This window comes from Microcaecilia unicolor, chromosome 4 (genome assembly GCF_901765095.1).
Source record: "Microcaecilia unicolor chromosome 4, aMicUni1.1, whole genome shotgun sequence".
Taxonomy (NCBI): Eukaryota; Metazoa; Chordata; class Amphibia; order Gymnophiona; family Siphonopidae; genus Microcaecilia; species Microcaecilia unicolor.
The window spans coordinates 148,273,966-148,292,225 of record NC_044034.1 but is presented as its reverse complement, the minus strand read 5'-3'; the positions used below and the strand labels follow the sequence as shown (position 1 = coordinate 148,292,225).

The following is an 18,260-nucleotide window of genomic DNA, read 5'->3' as shown; positions in this document are numbered from 1 at the left end:
CTTAGTAATTTTTTTTTTAATAATAGTCTCTGTCAATTTGTCTGGCACTTGTATGATATGGTAGTTAAGCCCCGCCCAGCACATCACAGGATGCACTGGACAGGGCAGGGCACCACCATTTTGCGACGGTGCCTGCAGGAGGAGAGGAGGGAATACTAGTCCCTCTTCCTGTTTGAGACTGGAGTCGCTTTTTTTTTTTTTTTTTTTTAAGGTACAAGAGGGCTTGGGAGGGGAGATACTAGACTCCCAGGGCTAGCTTTCAGGGGGGTGGCAAGGGTCCCACTGGACCACCAGGGTTCAGTATTCGTGGTGGTGGTGGGGGGTCTGGGGCAGTAGGAGGGTCTGGAAGCATGGCAATGCACACTGAACAGGGTTACCCCATTCCTCCCCAAAGCCCTGGCAGACCCTAATGCCAGCTCCAAGCTGGCGTAAAATTTGCCATGAGATCAGCGCCCTTGGTTGGTGCGCTGCCCACTGAGCATTGGGGAGGAATATTAATGGCCCTGTTTAGCATGCATTTGCTAAACAGCAAGCTCTTTATTTCACACACTCGCTGACTTTGAACATTTTGTGGTAGCAAATGCAGGCGCTAGGCTGGCGCTAATGGCCTCTAGCTCACGCATTTGCTTCGGAGCATCTGCCTATCGCTGTTTACTGAGTACTCGAAGCCCTTGTTTCAATGGGCACCAGTTCAGCCATTCCTTTAGCTTTTTGCCCCCAACGTTTTGCCATCCTCTTGCCTCTGCTGTTGTCATTTTCAATTATGTTCTTAATGGAATTACTCCCTTGCCTTTAAAGTCAGACAGAGAGATCGTGAGCATAAGAGATAGCAGGAAAGGGGCAGAGATAAGCTTTGCACTGGAGAAATAAATTTCACTACCTTGAATAATGATTCTGTCCTCAGTAACATTAACTGCCATGATGGTGGCACACGCAGGAAGATTGATAATGTTAGGAGAGAAAATGGAAAAATCATTAAAACTTGAGAACTGTTTAGTCATTAAATTGGCCTGCACTTCTATATCCTGCAGGGCAGCGAAAAGAAAGCATACCTTCTGTTCAGAACAGGTCTCCTTGCAGAGTGTCTTCTGCATATGGTAATGGCAGAACACCTTGGATAACTTGTTTGTTTTTAGCTTCACAGTACCTGCATTACTGATGAAAAATAAATATTTGTGACACTTCAGTCCCTGTAATTCTGCAGGTGAATTTTATTTTGCAGAAATGATTTGCCCTCCTTCCAGCACACACAGGAATTGTCCAAAATGATTTTTTTATATCAATGCTGTAACGAAGCCTGAAAAAAAAAAAACCCATGATGTGTGCAAATCTGCAGCCAGAGGTGCTTCTGAGTTGGTGGCTGTAGGTTGAGGGGATTGGCAGATGTACTAAGTTCTATACTGCTACTGATTTCTGTAGCGCTACCAGGCATATACAGGGCTGTACACAAATGTGTAAGAGCTGGTCCCTGCTTGACAGGGCTTACAATCTGTTCTATGATGCAAGGATATGTGGATGAATGGATTATCTATCTTTAGAAGACGTTCATGGGTAATTATTTAAACAGACACAAAAGGAGTGTCACTATGCACTCTTGGGGGTGGGCAACCTGCGGCCAACAAGATTATGGGAAGTATGCACAGCAAACATCCTTAACCAGAGCTTGGACGATTTTATATACTGTATTTCACTAATATTTTCAGAATAGCCACTCTAGCAGTTTGTTTCCATCATTTTTAGGTGGTTTATGGAGCTCTGCACATTTCTGGTTCTGACATTATGTAATGTTGCAGCCCGCTAGGGCTAGTACTAACATTCGCGTGGCCCTCTGTGTATGAAGGTTGCCCATCTCTGTTCTATGTGTAAGCACGAGACTTGATCTCAGCATGTGTAGTTTTCTTCATAATACACTTCAAGTATTTAAATTTTAAAATAAGTTTAGTTTCTTAAACTATGAAAGGTAAGGTGTTTTTTTTGTTTGTTTGTTTTTTTAAGCTTGTAGTGTATTTGAATAGCGTAGGGGCTGTGTGAATCTAGGTTTGGCACCATTTTCCCAGGGAGTCTAGGGGCTGAGATCCAGAGAAGCCAGAGTTCAAATTCTGCTGATGTTCCCTGTGACCTTGGGCAGATCATTTTTACCCTCTGTTGCCTCATTTGTGAGTTAGCCCCTCATTTACTAAGATGCATTAACATAAATTAAATGCATAGTTAGTAAATTTAGACTCCACTGAGAATCATAGGGCTTGCATTGTTTAGCACACATTAAAGTGCATTAACACAAGGATGGAGTTTAGAAAAGAGGTGGTTTCATTTTAAGTCCTCCGGAGAGTGATACCCGAAGCTAAGGCACTCTTAGCTACCAATGAAAAGGTGTGAGCCAAATATAAATAAATAAAATCTAAATAAATGAGCTTCAGTCATACTATGATTTCTCCACCTCTTCCCATGGAAAAATGGCCATGTTTGTTTGCCACGGTCTCTTTGTTGTTACAGATACACCTCTATCCAAATGCTTAAGTTTGATGTTTGTCTGCCTATTGGACACGGAGAGGGAGGGGTACATTATTAATGGTTAGCACACGCTGTCTACCATAGGGTCTGTTTATTCCTCTGGTCCCTGTGTGCACTAAACATTAAGGATCTTCTTAGCTTGTAGACTTGTATTCGGCCAAACAATTTAATAAGAGCTGTAGTCGAGGACAGAACCTTTTGCTAAATAGCTCATCTTTTGTTCCTGTGGGCCCTGCTGCAGCTAGTGTGCGCTAACTTTTAGTGAATGACTGTCATAGTGGCATCCATTAGGAGCTTGTAATTTTACTTTAATCTACACACAAATTAGGGGCTAACTGAAACTGTCTGAAGGCTTTTTGACAGACACTGAAGCTGCAGCTGAAACTCATTGCCTTGTTTTGGCTGAAGCCGAAACCAAAAACTCAAGTTTGGTTGTGTAAATGTGAATCGGTGAGGGCCACTGGGGATTGTCAGAGCTTGCAGAGCTGCTAAACCCACGGTATCCAAGCCAAGATATAATAATTTAAATAATGAAAGACTGTATTTTACCTCCAAGCAAAATAGCCTGCAACTCAATAGATCGCAGCTAATGAAAACTAAAAGTAAAAACCATGGTGCTTTTACAGTGACTAACTTCACAGAGAAGCTAATTTCCTAATGAGCTTATCATCTATATTTACAAACTTAAATTTCTGCTAAAACTTTGTATCAAAAGCGATTATTTGCAGCACTGTATGTAACCTACACACTATTGTGCAAGATGATAACTGAATTACTTGCAATCACAATACAAAAAAAAAACAAAAAACAACAGAGTAGCCCCCTCCCCCTGGACTACCTTACAATCCCCTGTGTTCTAGTGGTATAGTCAGGGTAGAAGCGATGCCCTAGTCATGGCAACCATTTTGAGAGCAAAGCTAGAATGGGCAGGAGTAACCGGGGGGGGGGGGGGGGGGAGAGGACCTAACTACACTCCTAGACCACCTGCGATTGTAAGATAGACCTAGCGGGGCAAGCACTTGAGGGGGTCTGGGAGGAGGGGCAACTCCTGTTCGGGTAGTGAGGGAGACAAATGGGACAAAGCACACATTTTTGGCTTCCACTGAAAACACTTGGTCATTTTCAGCCCAAACCAAAAACTTGGCTGAAAATTAAAATAACCATTTGACTGAAACCGAAACTGATAAAGGATTTGGGGCTGGTTTCGGTGCCGTAATCGAAACCAAAATTTGGTCGGCCTCTAACCAAAATTAAACACTTTTTTAAAAGAATTATTTTAGTCATCCAGTTTTATAAATCAAAAAACTAATTTGAGCCAGTGACATTCAGTGCTGATGGTGGTGGTCTACAGTTGGTGTTATTATATGTATTTGAATTTGAAAAAAAATATATATTCATACCATTATAAAACTTCTAATAAACTTCCTAGGAAACACACATTTGTCCTATTACTACGGGTTATCTGTTTATAAAATGAGTAAAGTTACTCAGCAAGCTGTCTGTGGAAATATGGAAATGAAGGGCCATATTATATTGAAGCCCTTCCATTCACAAATGAGCAATTCAAGATTTCTTTTATACATGTTGTTGTGCAGCCTTATGTTCTACAATAACAACTTGCCGGATTCTGTATAAATCATGGTGAGTAGCGTGTGTTAAATTGTGTGCTCGCTACTCAATTGAGTAACAAGCCAATTAGTGATAATTAGCTGATAACTATCACCAACTGGCAATAATTGGAATATGTGCATTTCTTTTTAGGCATATTCTAAAAAATGGTGCGTGTAAATTCCATCATATGTAGCTAAAAAAGGGGTGCGGCCATGGGCAGAGTGTAGGTATGTTGAGGCATCAATCAAATTCACGTGCATGGTTATAGAATTCATGTACATTTAGGTGCAGTAATTTACAACAGGTTTTCAGCAACTTAAATGGCAGCCCTTAAATGTATGCATGTTTCTGGCCTATGCGGTATTCTGTAATCCGCGTCTTATAGTAGACACAGTTTATAGAATAGCGCTACAAGCGTTATTCCGACATATCTACACTTTAGACGCCAACCCTGGTATTCTATATATGGCGCCTTAATTTCCACGCAGAAATTGAAGCGTATTCTAACTTTCTCCGAGGACAAGCAGGCTGCTTGTTCTCACAAGTGGGTCAACGTCCGCGTCGGCTCAGGAATCGGCATTTTGCAAGCGAAAGAAAAACAAAGTTTTGGCAGAGACTTCTGGCGCGCGTGCAGCAGAAACCGCGCTTGCGCGAACTTGATTTCCTGGCCGTCACATGAGCACGTCTCGTCAATTTTTTTTTCTCCGCATTGAGGTGCGGTAGTTTTTTTCTGTGTTCCTCTCAGACCTAGGAAAGAGTCTTCGAGTTTTGTATTTTTCTTCTAATTTCTCTTTATTTATTATCACTCATGTAAAAAAAAAAAAAAAAAACAGAAAAAACAAAGGGTCCCTTAGTTCTGTTTAGTTTTCTTCCCTTTTAAAAGTTTTATTTCTTTTTCGACCCGCGTGCTCGGGTTAGTCCCTTATTTTTGTGCCTTTTTTTCTTTTATTGGGCGCAATCGTGTCCTTTAATTTCGCCGAAGTTGTTTTCCCTTCCATGTCATCGAAGGCACCAAGCGGCTTCAAACATTGTACTTGGTGCAACCAGATCATCTCAGGTACCAATACCCACGCTTAGTGTATCCAGTGCCTTAGGCCCGACCATAGCCCAGCCGCTTGTAGTCTGTATCTTCGTATGAAGAAACGGACCCAAGCATCTCGAGAAGCCCAATGAGAAAAGCTTTTTGGGGCTCGGACCGGTCCTTCGACATCGAGGGAAGCATCCACTTCAGGAGCGGAGGTAATGGCTGCTGAAAGACCAACTTGCGCTGGGAGCAGTGAGGCATCGAGTGGGTCTCCACCTGCCTCAAGGCCTCCTGTTATGCAGACCACCCCCCCCCCCCCCCCAGGAACAGAACTTCGTCGGACCTGGCCCTGAGGAGACGTGAGGTTTCCATGTCCTCCTCATTGGTACCAAGGAGTCTCGATGACAGGCATTGAATGAAGGCGAAGAAGCGCCGTCATTGTTCTCCTTCGACACACGGTGCGTAGAGGGAATTGGCACCCGAGAAGCGTTGGTGCTGAGAGGATCGCTCCCTCGCTATACAGGAGGTGCCGATGCATCGGTCTTCTGGCAGCCCGGTACCTGCTCCTGAGCCTTGACAGATTCTGCCACAGGCTCCTTTACCAACCCCGCAGCCTTGTCCGATGGCGGCTCTCGACGAGCGCATCAGGGTCCTGCTTCCAGAGCTTCTGGAAGGATTGCTGTGCCAGTCTGCTTCGGTGTCAGGGGTACTTGCGCCTTCCATACCATCTGCTGAAGCGGCATCTGGCCTTTCGCGAGGTCCCCGACCTTGGTGCCACCTGCGGCGTCGGCTGCCACCCAGGTCGACTCCCCTTCGACGTTGGTGGAGGAAGGTTCACCGCAGTCCAGGCGGGCATCGACTTCTCGGCACCAAAATCAAGGACGTCGTTCCTCAGTGTCGAAGCAGGCTCAGTTTCGGACTGCTCTCAGGGTCTTGTCCGATACTGAAGATGAGCGTTCGTGGGAGGAAGATCCCAGGTACTTTTCTTCTGACGAGTCCTATGGGATTCCCTCTGAACCTCCCCTCCATCAGAAAGGAGACTTTCTCCACCGGGGAGTCTATCCTTTACCTTCTTTGTCAGGGAAATGACTGCAGCTATTCCCTTCCCTATGGAGGTTGAGGATGGGCCCAGGGCTGAGATGCTTGAGGTCCTGGATTATCCTTCTCCACCTAGAGAGGCTGCAACGGCTCCTTATCATAAAGTACTGAAGGAAGTCCTTATGCGAAACTGGTCGTTCCCTCTGTCTAATCCTGTGATCCCGAAAAAAGCTGAATCCTAATATTGGATCCACGGTGAACCTGGATTGATGAAGTCTCAGCTACCTCACAATTCCATGGTGGTGGACTCCACCCTCAAAAGAGGCAAGAGCACTAGGGACTATGTCTTGGCACTCCCATGCAGAGAATCTAGAACCTTGGACTCTTTTGAGAGGAAGACGTATCAGGCCGCTATCCTTGCCGCCAAGATCTAGACATACCAGCTCTTCACGAGCGTCCACTTGCGGAACTCGGTAAGGCAACTGTCCAACTTGGTTGATGCACTCCCTCCGGAGCAGGCCGAGCCTTTTCGCCAGGTGGTCAGGCAGCAGAAGGCATGTCGAAAATTCCTGGCCAGGGGTACATATGACACTTTTGATGTAGCATCCAGGATCGCTGCTTAAGGTATAGTGATGTGCAGACTCTCATGGCTGCGTGTCTTTGACCTGGATCATTCGGTCCAGCAGTGGATGGCGGATGTTCCTTGTCAGGGGACCTTTTTGGTGAGAAAGTAGAGGATGAAATTGACCAGATCAAGAAGCATAATGATGCTATGGATTCTGTCTCCCACCGGGCGTTTTCTGCTGCTACCTCCTCATCTAGGAGGTTTTTTGGGGGGGAAGAGGAGTGCTTTCTATTACTATCCTAGGCGTAGGTACACTCCTTCTCGACAGCCTGCCCAGGCTCAGCCACAGCAAGCTCGTTCTCGTCAACAGTTTGCGCCTAAGGCCCCTGGTTCTCCCCAGCAAAAGCAATGGACGGGCTTTTGACTGGCTCCAGTTCAGCATAGCCTCAGTAAAAGTGTCCGTACCTGACGACTTGCCAGTAGGGGGGGAGGTTGACGTTTTTTCATCAAAGGTGGCCTCTCATAACCTCCGACCGGTGGGTTCTTCAAATAGTCCAGTTAGGATACATCCTCAATCTGGAATCCAAACCTCCAAATTGCCCACCGGGAGCTCATTCTTACAGCTCCCAGCAGAGGCAGGTACTTTCAGAGGAACTCTCCGCCCTTCTAAAAGCCAGTGCGGTCGAACCCGTTCCACCAGGGGAAGAAGGGCTGGGATGCTATTCCAGGTACTTCCTTGTGCAAAAGAAAACAGGGGGGATGCGTCCTATCCTAGACCTAAGGGCCCTGAACAAATTTCTAGTCCGAGAAAAGTTCAGGATGGTTTCCCTGGGCACCCTTCTTCCCATGATTCAAGAGAATGATTGGCTATGCTCTCTGGACTTAAAGGATGCTTATAAACACATTTCGATACTTCCAGCTCACAGTAGGTATTTTCGATTTCAGCAACGAACGCAGCACTTTCAGTACCATGTACTGCCCATTGGTCTGGCATCTGTGCCCAGAGTGTTCACAAAGTGCCTGGTGGTACTCGCAGCATCGCTACGCAGACTGGGAGTGCATGTGTTTCCTTATATCGATGATTGGCTGGTGAAAAGCACCTTGGAGGCAGGTGCGCTACAGTCCATGCGAATGACTATTCAAGTGCTACAGCTACTGGGGTTCGTGATAAATTATTCCAAGTCCCATCTCACCCCAGTTCAAAAATTGGAATTCATTGGAGCCCTGTTGAACAGAAAGACAGCTCGTGCTTATCTTCCCGAGGCAAGGGCAGACAACCTCCTGTCCCTAGTGTCCATAGTGCGAGCGTCTCAACAGATCACATCTCGGCAGATGTTGAGACTCCTGGGGCACATGGCCTCCACAGTTCATGTAACTCCCATGGCACGTCTACACATGAGACCAGCTCAGTGGACCCTAGCTTCCCAGTGGTGTCAAGCTGCGGGGGATCTAGAGGATGTGATCCAACTGTCCACCGACTTTCAGAATTCCCTTCAGTGGTGGACAATTCGATCCAGTTTGGCCTTGGGACACCCATTCAAAATTCCTCAGCCACAAAAAGTGCTGACGACGGATGTATCTCTCCTGGGGTGGGGTGCTCATGTAGATGGGCTTCACACTCAAGGAGCTTGGTCTTTTCAGGAAAAAGGTCTTCAGAGTAACCTCCTGGAATTGCGAGTGATCTGGAACGCTCTAAAGGCTTTCAGAGATCGGCTGTCCAACCAAATCATTTTGATTCAGACAGACAATCAGGTTGCCATATACTACACCAACAAGCAGGGGGGCACCGGATCTCACCCTCTGTGTCAGGAAGCCATCCAGATGTGGCTTTGGGCACGCTGTCACGGCATGTTTCTCCAAGCCATTTATCTGGCAGGCGTAAACAACAGTCTGGCCGACCGACAGGTTGAGCAGGATAATGCAACCTCACGAGTGGTCACTGAACATGGGCGTTGTCTGCAAGGTCTTCCGAGCATGGGCCACCCCCTCGGTGGATCTTTTTGCCACTCAGATCAATCACAAGGTCTCTCAATTCTGTTCCAGGCTTCAGGCCCACGACAGACTAGTGTCAGATGCCTTTCTCCTGCATTGGGGGACAGGCCTTCTGTATGCTTATCCTCCCATACCTCTAGTAGGGAAGACTTTGCTGAAACTCAAGCAAGACTGCGGAGCCATGATTCTGATTGCACCCTTCTGGCCACGTCAGATTTGGTTCCCTCTTCTTCTGCAGTTGTCCTCCGAGGAACTGTGGAGATTGGAATGTTCTCCAACCCTCATCACCCAGAATGAGGGGTCCTTTCTACATCCCAGCCTTCAGTCTCTGGCTCTCACAGCCTTGATGTTGAGAGCTTAGAATTCGCCTCCTTGGGTCTTTCAGAGGGTGTCTCCCGAGTCTTGCTTGCTTCCAGAAAAGATTCAAATGGAGGAGGTTTGCCGTCTGGTGTGACAGCAAGGCCCTAGATCCTCTTTCTTGTCCTACACAGACCCTGCTTGAATACCTTCTACACTTATCAGAGTCTGGCCTCAAAACCAACTCAGTAAGGGTTCATCTTAGTGCGATTAGTGCCTATCATCACCATGTAGAGGGTAAGCCTATCTCTGGATAGCCTTTAGTTGTTCGCTTCATGAGAGGTTTGCTTTTTTCAAAGCCCTCTGTCAAACCTCCACCAGTGTCATGGGATCTCAACGTCATTCTCACCCAGCTGATGAAAGCTCCTTTTGAGCCACTGAATTCCTGCCATCTGAAGTACTTGACCTGGAAGGTCACTTTTTTGGTGGCTGTTACTTCAGCTCGTAGGGTCAGCGAGCTTCAGGCCCTGGTAGTGCATGCACCTTATATCAAGTTTCATCACAACAGAGTAGTCCTCCGCACACACCCTAAGTTTCTGCCAAAGGTGGTGTCGGAGTTCCATCTGAGCCAGTCTATTGTCTTGCCAACATTTTTTCCACGTCCTCGTACCCGCCCTGGCGAAAGCAGTTTGTATACCTTGGACTGCAAGAGAGCATTGGCCTTTTTTTGTGGAGCGGACAAAGCCCTTAAGACAGTCCGCCCAGTTGTTGTGTCTTTTGATCCCGACAGGAGGGGAGTTGCTGTCGGGAAAACGCACAATCTCCAATTGGCTAGTAGATTGCATTTCCTTTACTTATGCCCAAGCTGGGCTGACTCTTGAGAGCCATATCACGGCTCATAATGTTAGAGCCATGGCTGCGTCAGTGGCTCATTTGAAGTCAGCTTCCATTGAAGAGATTTGCAAGGCTGCAACGTGGTCATCTGTCCACACATTCACATCTCACTACTGCCTTCAGCAGGATACCGGACGTGACAGTCTGTTTGGGCAGTCAGTGCTGCAGAATCTGTTCGGGGTTTAGAATACAACTCCACCCCCCTAGACCCATTTTTATTCTGTTCCAGGCTGCACTCTGTTAGTTGTTTATGGTTTCAGGTCAATCTATGTTATGTCCTCGCCGTTGCGAGGTCCTGTTGACCAGTGTTTATTGTTTTGGGTGAGCCTGGATGCTAGGGATACTCCACTTGTGAGAACAAGCAGGCTGCTTGTCCTCGGAAAAAGCCAAGATACTTACCTGTAGCAGGTATTCTCCGAGGACAGCAGGCTGATTGTTCTCAAAAACCCGCCCTCCTCTCCTTTGGAGTTTATTTCTTTATATGCTTTTTGATTTAACTGACGAGACGTGCTCACGCGACGGGTGCGCGCTGCACATGTGCCAGAAGTCTCTGGCAAAAATTTGTTTTTATTTTGCTTGCAAAAGGCTGATTCCTGGGCCGACGCAGACGACCCACTTGTGAGAACAATCAGCCTGATGTCCTCGGAGAATACCAGCTACAGGTAAGTATCTTCGCTTCATTGCGCTGCACTGTTAATTGGCTAATCAATTAGCATTAATTGGCTTTAATTAGCATTTACATGCACAACTCGCTAAATGTGCCTTAATTCTAAGCCACATAGTTGAAAAGGGGGCAGGGCTTGGGCGTTTCTATAATCTATACGTATTATTATAGGTTACACCCTCTCAGTGCCTAACTTAGGCGTCGGAATTTATGCCGTGTAAAACATGGCCTAAATAGACGCGACCAAATTTGGTTGTGTGGAGAGGCGCACAGCATATTCTATATACTGAATGGAAATTTAAGCCTATTCGATAAAATTTAGGTGTACTATAGAGAATATGTTTAGACATTTTTTTAGGTGCCACATAGAATCTAGCCCCTTATACAGAATCCGGCCCTTGGTGTATACTAACTATGTTCACCGTCTGTCTCAGCCAGCTGTGTAATCGGGGATGCACCAGGTTAGGCTCTGTCGTTTTCCTTGTTCCCTCTGCACTGTGGTATCTGATTGTAGAGAAGCAGAAAAACTGGCAGTGTGATTGATTGCACCTGGCTTCCCAGTAATAATTCAACAAAAACCACCGGTATCATTTGATAGAAAGACACTCTTTAACCTACTAAAATGAAATAAAGATGCCAGAGAAATGCATTATAAAGTCAAGGAAGAAGCATCCTGAAGGGTAAAAGCAAAAACATCGATTGTTATAGAACACGTTATCTTTGGAGGATTATATTAGATAAAAAAGGGGCATTATATCACTATTTACAGGCTTCACAAGGGTGGTAGCATGTTTTGCAACCTTCTTTAAGGTAAGTTTCCAATTTTTATCCTGGCTGAATCCTCAGTTTAATTGTTAGAAAATTGACCATTCCGTTGTATTGTAACTTTTGATCAAATGTTTTTTTTTTTTAGATGTATCTATGTGGGTTTGTTGCTTCACACATAAAATAAAATAACTTACTGGTTGATTATTGTATTTTATGCTGAATGTTTTGTGTACTGCTTTGGGCTGCCTGATAAAGCTGTCAATAAAATACTGCTCATCATTATATAACATTAAATATATTTTTCAGGATGAATCAGCTGGAAAATGTAATTTCTTTGATCAAAGGGAGAATTGAAGATGTAGCTCTTCCAGTTGAAAAAGTGGATATTATTATATCTGAGTGGATGGTAAGATTTGACATAAATGAATGTTTTCTTTTAATGAATTTTTTCCTTAAACTAGTGTGGTTTTTAAGAAGAGAGCAAGCATGGGTCAACATAGGTAAACATAGGTACATTGTGTAGTAGGAGGAAAGTTGTTCTCAAGAGAAGGGGTGGAATGGGAAATAGTAACTCCCAGTTTCAGGCTCTGTCTTGTGAGAGGGGTTCAGTGGCTGTATCTTCTGTGAGCCCACAAATAGAAATAAATGATGTAACCCTCGGATTGTATATGTGGCGCACAGATTTGGGTACACTTCTGAGATGCACATGCAAGTTAATTGTCTAATGAGCAATAATTGGATGCTAACTCATTATTGATAATTGGCACCAAATGGGATTTGTGTGCACATCTGGCTGCGCACTGTTCTATAACCCTGGGTGAAAAGCAGACGGGAACATGGCCAAGGGAGGGGCATGGGCGGGTCAGGGGCATTCCGAAAAGCTGTTCGCAGTGTTACAGAATAATGGGTCTCTGCGCCCAGCGTGGGTGCTGGGATTTACACCAGGTTTCAGCTGGTGTAAATGTCTGGCGCTCTTCTATAAAGGGTTTGCGCCCTATAGAGTAACGCTTAGCACCGGTCTTTTCCAGCGTCTGTTTTTCAGCACTATTTATAGATTCCCCCCACACCCAGGTGCCTGCCCAAGGAGAAAAAAGATGGGGGTAATTATATAACAGGGGCTTTACTAGAGGCATTGGTTATGGCCCCCTTTGTTAAGTTTATTCTATAAAGAACAGTAAGCATATGTTTCGGTCCAGAATGCATGTGCATCTAAGCACAACCACTTATATCAGTCCTATAGCGTATACCATAGTTTCAAGCATATAGGGCCATATTGTATATAGTGCCTGAAAAATCCGAGTGGAATACATTTCTGCCTAAGCATGTTCTATAAGCAGTGCGTATATTTAGGTGCAGTATATACAGTGTGCTTAGTTGATTGATCAGAGTTCTTAGAACTACACACATCCATTTACAGCAAGGCAAACGTGGTGTAAATGCCAGCATGTAGATTTAGGCACATGGGCATATTTTGGAACGCCCATTTCTCCACCTATAACCATGCCCCTTTTGGCTGCGAGCATTAGAATTTAGGTACTCTGCATTACAAAATATGTTTAGCAAGTTGTGCGCGTAAATTCTAATTATTGCCAATTAGTGCTCGTTGCTCGTTAAGACCTGTTATCAACGATGATTAGTTTGTTAAGCCAATTAAGTTATACGCGTTATAGAATATGTTTGGATTTCGGTGCAATATATAGAATCCGGGGGATAATGCGCACATTATGGGGTCTTTTCTAAAGGTGCGGTAGCGTTTTTAGTGTGCACTAATGATTAACGCGCTCTAAATGTTAGAGACACACATAGGAATATATGGGCGTCTGTAGCATTTAGCACATGCTTATTTTTAGCACATGTTAAAAACGCTAGCGCACCTTTGTAAAAAAACCCCTATGTGTTTTTAGAAACTGTGCACATCCCCTGCATGCTGTATGTGTGGGGGTGTGTCGTACTGGTATATTTTTCCTAAGACTTGCTAATTGCAAAATTAGCGCATTTGTTTTTAAGGCCTTTTCTCTTTCTTGCAGCTTTGCAACCTACTACTCACTGGCCTCCCACTTAACCATCTATCCCCCCTTCAAACCGTCCAGAATTCCGCTGCGCGTCTTATCTTCCGCATGGACCGATATACTCACATCACCCCTTTCCTCAAATCACTTCACTGGCTCCCGATCAGATACTGCATACAGTTCAAGCTTCTCCTACTAACCTACAAATGCACACAATCTGCAGTCCCTCATTACCTCTCTACCCTCATCTCCCCATATGTTCCTACCCGTAACCTCCGCTCACAAATCCCTCCTATCAGTACTCTTCTCCACCACCGCCAACTCCAGACTCCGCCCTTTCTGCCTCGCCTCACCCTATGCTTGGAATAAACTTCCCGAGCCCATACGCCATGCGCCCTCCCTACCCATCTTCAAATCCTTACTCAAAGCCCACCTCTTCACTGTAGCTTTCGGCACATAACTACTTACCTCTATCCAGGAAACCTACACTGCCCATTTGATTGACTACAAACTTGTCCTTTAGATTGTAAGCTCTTTTGAGCAGGGACTGTCCTTCCTCGTTTAAAATTGTACAGCGCTGCGTAACCCTGGTAGCGCTTTAGAAATGTTAAGTAATAGTTTTAAGTAGTAGTCTTGCAGCTTTGGTGCACTAATAATTCCTGCAAAAACCTAAAAAGAAAAGCCTTTAAAAACAAACGTGTTAATTTTGCAACTAGTGCATCTTAGAAAAATTAACTGCAGTAGAATGTGTTATATGTGTTGGCGCGTTATGTCAGATTATTTTTACATAGACATGCAGTTTGCCTGTGTTTTATATATGTACTAGTAAAAAAGGCCCGTTTCTGAAGGCAAGGAAACGGGCCCTAGGCAGGCAATTTCTCTCCCCCCCCCCCCCCCCCCCCCGTGCTGTCGAAAACCGCCCCTCGCCGCGGCGCCACCGTTCTGGACTACCTGTGCTGATGGGGGACCCAAACCCCCGACAGCCGAAGTGCTGTTGTACCCTTCGCGTTGTTCATCTTCTCTGGAAGTTCCTCTGCGTGCGTCTGACGTCGGGGGGCGGTTTTCGGCGAGCCGGGGGGGGGGAGGTTGAGGGGGCCATAGCACGGGGGGTAACAGATGATTCCGAGACGCGTTTCCCTACTTCTCCCCTTGCCTTGGAATCAGCTGTCCTGACGTCAGTGACGTCAGTGCGTGTCTGCCTAGCAGACCACCACCTCCAGGAGCCACGGTCCCAAGCACAGAACGTTGGAGGTGAGAATTATTATATAGGATGTGTGCATTATGGACCAAATTCTATAAATAGTGCCATCAGCGTTAATTGTTTCGTTAATTGCACATGCAGATTGGGTACAAATCTAAATACACGCGCACAATTTTAGGCACCATTTGTAGAATTTCAGGGTATATGTGTAAACATATGGTAAATGGTCAATATGTACATGAGCGTGCGTACAGTTTGTGTGTGATCTGCCCAAACTCTGCCGATGCGCATGTCCCCTGGAAAAGTATGCAACATCAAAGCCTGGGGTGCATTTTCCACTAGTTGCTATTCTCTAAAAGACTGTTTTAAGTACCTACTCACATGTGTAAACACCACCATTCATGTGACTTCCTAGCGTTTAAAAATTTGGTGGCTGTTATAGAAACTACCTCTTCTGACCATATTCTGCGTAGCTGTTTGACAGACATCGCAGTTTTCCATCTGGTACTGTGTGGAGCTCATATGAATGATTTTCTCTTATCACTGAAATAATTACATAGTTATAGCTCTTGTTCTTAGAGGGTTTCACTTTATGTATTTTTTTTTATTCCATTTGGACAGAAAACAAACACAAATTTCTGAATCCTTTAAAGATGGTGAAATATAATCGGTAGGATTTATTTATTTATTTATTATTGAGTTTCCAAAAAAACCTGTTGTGTATTTTATCTTTACACCCGACCTGTTGAGCAGTTATATGAAAAATTCATTATGCGGCTCACTTGTGCCGGAAAATTGCTGCTGATGCATACGGTGTGAAAATGTCTCCGAGTCTCTAGGCATTTTAATCTCTGCTCTTTCACATTTTGTGCGCACAGCCTCCTTCTGTGCAAAAGGTTCTACCAATACAAATTAACTGAGTACCAAAGTTTCATGAGAAATGAAGCAGGAAAGGGGTACAAAAAAGACCAGCATGCAAATACATTTTCATATGCTGGTTTTAAAAAAATGTATCACTAATGAATCTGAGAACAAGAGCTATAGCTGTTGTAATTATTTCAGAGATAAGAGAAAATCATCAGAGGCATCATAGTAAATTCTTAAAGACCAAATGGGGGTAGTAAATGCTGAACGCTGCTGTGCAGGACCTGTTAGGGGAATCTGCCAGTATCCTCGGTTAAGGGTCCATTGTAGTCAGGTACTGGGCCCCAGCTAAGTGGTCTAGCAACTCATCCACCAGGGGTATCAGATAGGCGTCGGATACAGTACATTCATTAAGTCTCCTGTAATCCACACAAGCGGGTTGTGCCATCTTTCTTAGGAACAAGAACTACAGGAGAAACCCATGGACTAAAACTTCTTTATAACACCTAGGGCTAGCATCTCATCAGTCTCCTGCTTCATGTGCTTCTCCACCTCAGCAGATATTTGATAAGCACTCTGCTTCAGTGTCTACTTTGTGATTAGCCAAATGAGTAATTCCTGGTTTAGTAGAAAACACATCAGCTTACTTTTGCAATATTGCTTCTAGCTGCTGTTTCTGAGTGGGGGTTCTCCTACTACAACTTGTTGTGTAGATCCCTCTGGTAGTGTCTTCTGGGAGGTCAGGTATGTGCTCAATATCCTGACACTTTTCTGGTGGGTTGCACACAGCTAACACCATGGCTGTGCGTTCCACATAGGCTTTTAACATATTTACATGAAAGGTACGCTGCTTTCTGTCTTCAGAGTCCGTAGATATAACATAGTTTGTATCATTCAGGTGCCATATGACCTTGTAAGGTCTCGCTCAGTTTGCCTGAAGCTTATTCTGACATACTGGGGCTAAAACAAGTACCTGCTGGCCCTAATGGAACTCTCTGATTCGGGCCTTACGATCATACCAGGTCTTTTGCTTAATGTGGGAAAGGTGGGAAAATGTGGGGTACAAATGTAACAAATAAATAAATGTGGGCTGCCTGCAAATTGTCTCTGACAAAGCCCACAAGGTCTTCTAATTTCTGGTGCACATTGATTATATATTCAGTTACAGGGGTGTCAGAGGTGGCAACGTTCCCCTCCCAATGTTCTCTTATTAGGTCAAGGGGCTCTCTTGCCCTCTGGCCATAAAGCAGCTCAAATGGGGAGAACCTGGTAGACTCTTAGGTACTTTTCTGTATGCAAACATTAGGTGGGGCAAGTATTTTACCCCGTCCTGGTCTCCCGACTCCTCAAAAGTCTTTAACATATGCTTTAATATCCCATTAAATTTTTCCACAACCCATTAGTTTCAGGGTGATATGGAGTGGTAAGTACAGATTTCACTCCACAGTGTGCCCATAGATGTTGAATCAGCTCAGATATAAACTGTGTCCCTTGGTCTGAGAGTATTTCTCATGTCTGCCTGGGAAAATATTTCTAGCAGGGCAGTGGCAACTTTTCTCTGCTTCTATTGAGGTTAAGGCTACCGCTTCAGGATATCTGGTAGCGAAGTCCACTACTGCCAATATATACCTGTTTCCAGTCCGGGAAGGGACAGCTAGAGGCCCCACTATATCCACAGCTATCTTTTCAAACGGCTCACTGAAAATGGGTAAAGGTTTCAGGGGTGCTTGGGGGTGATCTTAGGTCTTACCCACTCTTTGGCAAACATCACAGGTTCGATGGTAGTCAGCTACGGCTCGAGACACTTCTGGCCAGTAGAAGTTCTGCGTCAGTCTAGTGCATGTCCATGTCACCCCCTGATGTTCTGCTAGTGGAATATCATGTGCAATCTGTAGGAGTTGCTTTGGGCACTAAAAGCTATTTGCCTTTTGTCCAGGGCCTGTTAGGATCAACGGGATCAGTCTCTCTGTACAGCAAGCCCCCTTTCCATAGGATATGATTTTGGTTGGCTAACCAGCCCTCTGCCTCAGGGCTTCCAGGTCAGGGTCAGTGTTGTGCTGCCTGAAAAGCATGTCTCTGTCCTATATCAGTATCTATATCTGCAAGGGTCTGTGCTGGTGACTGTGACAAATCAGGGTCAACAGTCTGATCAATAGGTGTGTCAAGTCAGGCTATCCCATACTCATGGCCTCGGTCACCTCTGGAACTGGTTCTGCTGGAAGCACTGGAGCACCTCTCCCTGCTGCTTGATCAGCTGGTTCCACCTGGACTGACTCAGGGTCTGAAAATGGAGAGGTGGACTTTGCTGCTTCTTCTTGTTGGGCCACCCGGGCCTGACTACGGGTCACCACAGCAGAAAGGCTGACTCCGCTGTCAAGGGTAATGTTCATTGGACCCATGTCAGTCCCACACAGCATCGGTACCAGCATGTTTTTCATTATTCCTACTGCCCTGTATCCAGGCTTGGTACCCCAATCCAGGAATACTCGAGCAATGAGTACAGTCTCTTTGGATCCATTGGCTAACACTACCTCTGCAGTGCGCCCTGGAAGAATAGCATCCTCCGGCACTAGCTCTGTTCGTAATAGTCATGCTAGAGCCAGTGTCCACAAGCCCAGCTAACTGGGTCTGATTCATAGGTATTGGGGCGCTGTAGTGTTGTGGAAACCCATCTGCTTCCTTGCTTGATGAATGGCCAGTAACTTTTTGTGCTGTGGCAATTGCATGTGCCTCCTTTGTGGGACTGGAGCCACCCATGAAAGCCACCTTCTTTGGTACAGGAACTGAAATGCTTTAGTGCAGGCTTGGGATTATCTGGGCAA

At 45.3% G+C, this 18,260-nt stretch overlaps 1 protein-coding gene across 1 annotated transcript in view; it reads left to right on the top strand.

The window, feature by feature from the left end:
- Nucleotides 1-18,260, top strand: part of PRMT3 (protein arginine methyltransferase 3) — a 225,625-nt gene that overhangs the window by 45,116 nt on the left and 162,249 nt on the right. Inside the window, exon 10 of the mRNA XM_030200711.1 lies at nucleotides 11,671-11,770. Coding sequence (XP_030056571.1) covers nucleotides 11,671-11,770 — 100 coding nt within the window. The remainder of the gene's footprint in view (nucleotides 1-11,670; nucleotides 11,771-18,260) is intronic.